General features: G+C 40.5%; 1 protein-coding gene across 1 annotated transcript in view; it reads right to left on the bottom strand.

Annotated features, from left to right (window-relative positions):
* Positions 1-5,220, bottom strand: part of PDE3A (phosphodiesterase 3A, cGMP-inhibited) — a 77,701-nt gene that overhangs the window by 13,776 nt on the left and 58,705 nt on the right. The window contains exons 7-8 of the mRNA XM_009071680.1: positions 4,752-4,921; positions 3,312-3,449 (exon numbers count right to left, since the gene is read on the bottom strand). Of these exons, the coding sequence (XP_009069928.1) occupies positions 3,312-3,449; positions 4,752-4,921 (308 nt within the window). The remainder of the gene's footprint in view (positions 1-3,311; positions 3,450-4,751; positions 4,922-5,220) is intronic.

Genomic DNA, 5,220 nt, shown 5'->3' with positions numbered 1-5,220 from the left:
GGATCAAACCATACTGGTCTACACTAGTGGTACTGGACTGGTACCTTATATAAAGCATGTCATAAAAGCAAGTTTTTTCTCCCCTTGGATTTTGGGGGCTGTGATTTTCCACAGCAGTTGAACAGAAGCAAAGTTGACATGATGGCTATGAGTGACAGCTCTTCCTCCTGATTAGGAATGAAATGGCATTATTCTCTGTGGTCACTAGAAAGCATAAACAGCCAAGCAAATAACTTGGATATTTTGGTAATGTACTGGTAAAGCCCAGGGAAACTTCAATGGCTGCCAGGTGTGTGGCACTCAGTGTCCCACACTGCCTCTTTCCTCCAGTCTCCATTTTGTGCTTGTCTCTGCCATAGTGGCTAATGCTTGAATGAATCATTTATAACCCAGATATTTCTGGTGGTGCTGCCTGAAGGACAAGCACTTCTGCTAATGGAAGCTGGTGTGGGGACAGGGATCATTATTCACACACAGCTCCTCTCCTGGGTGTTGCAGGCACACAGGAATGGCTGTTGATGGAGGATCTGTGCAGTATTTAGATTAGCAGTTTCCAACCTCTTGCACGCCTCTTTTGTCTCTTGTATTTGCTTTCTTCAGATATGTTTCTTTGAAGTTGTTGGCACCCAGTGTCTGGCTCTGACAAACACAACTCCTCACAAGGGCCACTGTGATAATCCCAGGAGTATCCCATCCTTGTAGGATTGATTTCCCTCAGTCCTTCTGCAGTTTATCTCTGCAGAAGCCACGTGTGACAATGAGATGACCAAACAATCCTCTTGGCATCACCCAGGGACCAGCTCACAGGCCCTACCATGCTGTCACCCTGCCTCAGACACTGCTCCTGTACTGCCAGTGTGGGAACATCTTCCTTCTCACCTCTATGGGCCCTGTAATCAAAGCTAAAGAGAGACCTCAACTTCAGCCTATTTATTCTTTTTCGTATTATTTGCTTTCCAAGGCTAATGAGTTTGTTTTCCTCAGGTTTTAGTTTTACAGGGCCTGTAAGAAGAGTGTTAAGTGTGACTGAAGGCATTATCTAACTCTGTGGCTTGTTGTGAAGCAGCAACTCGGTTTGAAAGTTTGATGCTTCATTTCTGAAATGAGACAGGACCTAAGTTCCTTTCCAAACCCTATCATGCATGTTTGTTACTGCCACATTTACACTGCTTGCTGCTGTATTTTGCACAGATGCTTTTGTGGTTGCTGACTGGTTTGGGGACTTTTTATATGTCTAAATCAATTTAACATTCCAAAAAGAAGAAACAGACACCTCAAGCAGCTTTAAAGATGCTAAGCCAGCATTTGCTTTCTAAACCAAATGCTTCCCTAGAGGCACGTGTCAGCTCTGCTTTGTTCCATCTCATGAATTTAACCTAACAAGGCAAACATAGTTAATTCAGCTTATTAATTTACTTATTTTTAATGGATGAGTCCATTTCATAGCAAAATACAGAGAATAAATCATTAGAGCTTTTGTTTTCCTTTGTTTATAATACCCCAGAGTTTAAAATTCGTACTAGAAAAAAGTAGTACTCGGCTAGAGAAAAAGTCCTATTTATTTCAATTCCCTTAAACTCTAAATAACTTTATTAGGAACATCTGAGTAGGTGGTGGAAAGAACTAAAGGATTTATCTTTACTTTATGAACAAGGTTGAACTTGCTACATTCTGCTGTTGGAGAGTGGGAGTTATTACAAACAGCTGTTACAGAAAGTGTTGAATTTTGATCAAAAATATTATTTATTAAAGTTTCTCTATTTTATTTCACGGGCCTCATTTTGTGGCACCGTGAAGTGGAGAACATCCTCAGGATCTGTGGAAAAAGCAGGTGCTGGGAGACAGAATGTGAAGCTTTAGTTCTAATTGAGGGAGGCACAGGAGAATTGTCCTGAGAGGTACAGAACTCTATGCAACTTGGCAAAGTGCTTAAAACCTACAGAGGAACCCATGTAAAACCAGAACAAATTTTGGCTCATCCAAACTCTTGGTTATGCAACTAAAAAAAAGGTTTGGTTTTCCTTATTTATCATTCTATGCTCTTAGAAAACAACATGACCAATACGATGTAGAAGAGCATTTTAATCACGCACTCACTGTCTAGAGCAAAAATGTCACAAGGATCATCACAGAATTTGTATCAATATCCACAAGCAGCCACAGTTTGGCTATTTCTCTAAACTTAACCCAGAGACTTGGCAGCCTGGTCAAACACAGATGTTGCTTGCCAAGCTACAGAACATTAAAAGGCAGACTGCAGAATAAATTTGAATTCATGCCACGGTTTTCCTTGTTTGGAGTTATCCTTGTTGACCACTGGATAATTGAATCTAGCTGAATAATAGGTAAGCACCAAGGGACTGAGATTTGATACAGCATCCTCTGGAGCTTGTTGCACTGAGATCTGCCTGACACACTAACCTCTGTGTTTGTGGGGTGGTGTTAATTGTCCCACATTGTACCAATTAACTTTATCTCTTCTTTCCAGCACTCATCACTACATAATGCCTTGCAAAGTGATACTAGTTCAGTCAGATTCTCCTGAGCTTTTATCCCTTCTATCCCTAAATAATAATTACTTGCCTTTCCTGTTTAACAATCTTCAATACTTCTGTAAGAAAAAATGGCTAATTTGTCATTGTGCCAGGCAAAGGGGCATAACAGAGGAGAAATTTCAGCCAAGAAAGTGATTATGGAAGTGGCACTAATTGTGCTGAGTAGAGACAGGCTGTGCCAGTACCTGCATTCAACTCACAGGAAGGAATAAAACCTGATAGTTAGACTACTAAGCTCTCCCATCCTGATTCATAGCAAAATAATCTTCCTTACGTAATAATAATATGAATTTTCTATTAAAGTGTTGACTCTTTAAAAATGAGGGAATATAGCAAGGACTGTTTTTCCTCCCACTTCCTCAAACCTTGTTTTCTTGCATAGCCTGACTGAAATCTCCAGTATAGAAGAGGACCAAAGCTCTGCATATCCTGCATGAACCGAACACATTGACTGTTTAGCCCTTCTATGCTGAACTTCATGAGAAATCCTTCCACAATGACCTCAGTAAGGGGTGGCAGCACCTCCTGTAGAGAGCAGCAGGCAAAATAGGTGTGTGGTTTGTTCTTTGACCTTTTAAATTTTTTAGAATGTAGACATTTAGAAGTGAGTACTATAATGAGACACAGTTCATATTGTCACATTTGAATTAGGTGGCAGGGATCACAACTCATTGGATGACCAGTTTGTAAGGACAATGGGTCTTCACATTACTGTGCCTAAATCTGTCAATAATCTGACCAGGATATACCTCTCACCTGACTGAGAATCCGCCCACACTTCTTTCCGATTTTTTCCACCAAATCAAAGATTGGGAAGTTCCAACTATTTAGCTGCTCCATCAGGGCATCCAAGTTGTCCATAACCAGAGGCTCAGGAGCAAGTACAGGTTTGTCCTGTGCCAGAAATCAGAATAAAGAGGAATATTAGTTCTGTGAAGCATCTCATGCAGAAATTTATGCTCTTAAAAACTAAGGTCACATTAGCATCATCTGTAAGTCGATGGTACTTTTCTCAGCTCAGTGGAGATGTCCTCATTTCTACCAGCCCTGCAGCTAGTCACTCTCCTTTATAATTTGTTCCACTTGGATGAATAGAAAATTCTGTATATGAAACATCAGTGTCTGAACTTATCCATGAGACACGTTCATTCATTCACTCATGGGAATCATTCATTCATTTCCAAGGCAGCCTGTCTTCATTGTAAAATTTGCTGCAGTACAGAGGGAAAAGCACTCAGTTTCCACTGCTGCATCAGGTCCCATTCATTACACATGGCTAACAGAGCTCAGTCCAAGTGAAGAATTGCACTTCTTAAACTGAAACCTACCTGTTTTTCAAGACATGCAAATAAAAGATTCCTTCTTACACATTCCTCCCTATGTACTTCCTTGAATTTCAATTTACTGAGAAACTGTAGATCAGTAAATGCCAAAACATCTCAAGCAAAATGCTTTCTCTCAGCACGTCCAACTACAACAGATTACAATGAATTTTTCAAGAGCTCATGCCAGCGCTAATTTATTAATTCTGTTGTACAACAGCCTGTGGAAAATTTAACTCAACAAAGCTTTCCCTCTGCACCTCAACCAAGCTTACAGCTGAATGCAGTAGCTGTGAGATGATCAGCACTTGCTCATCAAACGTAAGAATGTTGCAGTATAAGACTTACACCAACAATAATATCTTGCAGCACCCTCAGACCACTGTTCATTTATTTTCAAGTAAGGACCACAGTATATATTATCCAAGATTTCAAGCCTATTGAGAAGCTGAAGTGGCTGAACAGGAAGACTATCTATCATGCTGGTGGTTTGAGAAGATCATTTCTCTTCCTTTCAATCCATTCCCTTTAAAGGCAACACTAACACAGGGGCCAAACTTTTCAGAAATGCCTAATGCCAGATCCATAAACTAAATTTTATTCATCAAAATAGATGGCAAGTGTTTAATAAGTGGCCAGTGCTTAGCAGCTCCCACATATGTGAATTGTTCCTTTCAAATTCTGGAAAGTGAATCCTCCTACTGCAAGGTAGGAACCTGCTGCAATTGCTGCTTAAAACAATGGTCACAATCTTTAGACACCTGTAGAGGTTTGTTTTGTGAAGGTTTGGGGTTTTGGTTTGTTTAGGGGTTGTTTTGGGGTTTTTTTCCCTCTCAGCATTAGCACACACTATTGTGTGAGTGGAACAAGCTACCTCAGGTGGTATCAAGGGATGCAGAATGATGGTCTCAGGCGTGTACGTCCTACAGACAGATCCCTTCCGTGTCTGCTCTTTGGAGCACTCTGTCTCATCATCATTTTGTACGATGTCGCTGCTGTCGCTGTTGTTGGTCTCATAGTCAGAAGTGGCTTGGGCAGGATCATCTGCAACACAAATCACAAAGCTTGTTGTGTGAACAGCAAGAATTGCACACAAGTCATCCCCTGACCTTCTGAATAACAGCAACAGGATCTCTCTGACTCATAATACATATGTGCTGCTTGGCTGGGTCTGAGGTCGGACAATCTGTCCAAAGGCATTAAAGCATAAACCCTGCAGAGTGTAAAAAATGGGATCAGGGATTGAAGACTGAAAAAAATTTAAGGACCATTATTTGAGTAGATTAAGTTAAATGAGGAAAACTATATTTCCTTCATATTTTAACAATATTTTTGAGTAGCAT

The sequence above is a fragment of the Acanthisitta chloris genome, unplaced genomic scaffold (genome assembly GCF_000695815.1).
Source record: "Acanthisitta chloris isolate BGI_N310 unplaced genomic scaffold, ASM69581v1 scaffold3133, whole genome shotgun sequence".
In the NCBI taxonomy this organism is placed as follows: Eukaryota; Metazoa; Chordata; class Aves; order Passeriformes; family Acanthisittidae; genus Acanthisitta; species Acanthisitta chloris.
Note: the sequence above shows the minus strand (reverse complement) of the source record. Positions and strands in the feature narration are given on the sequence as shown.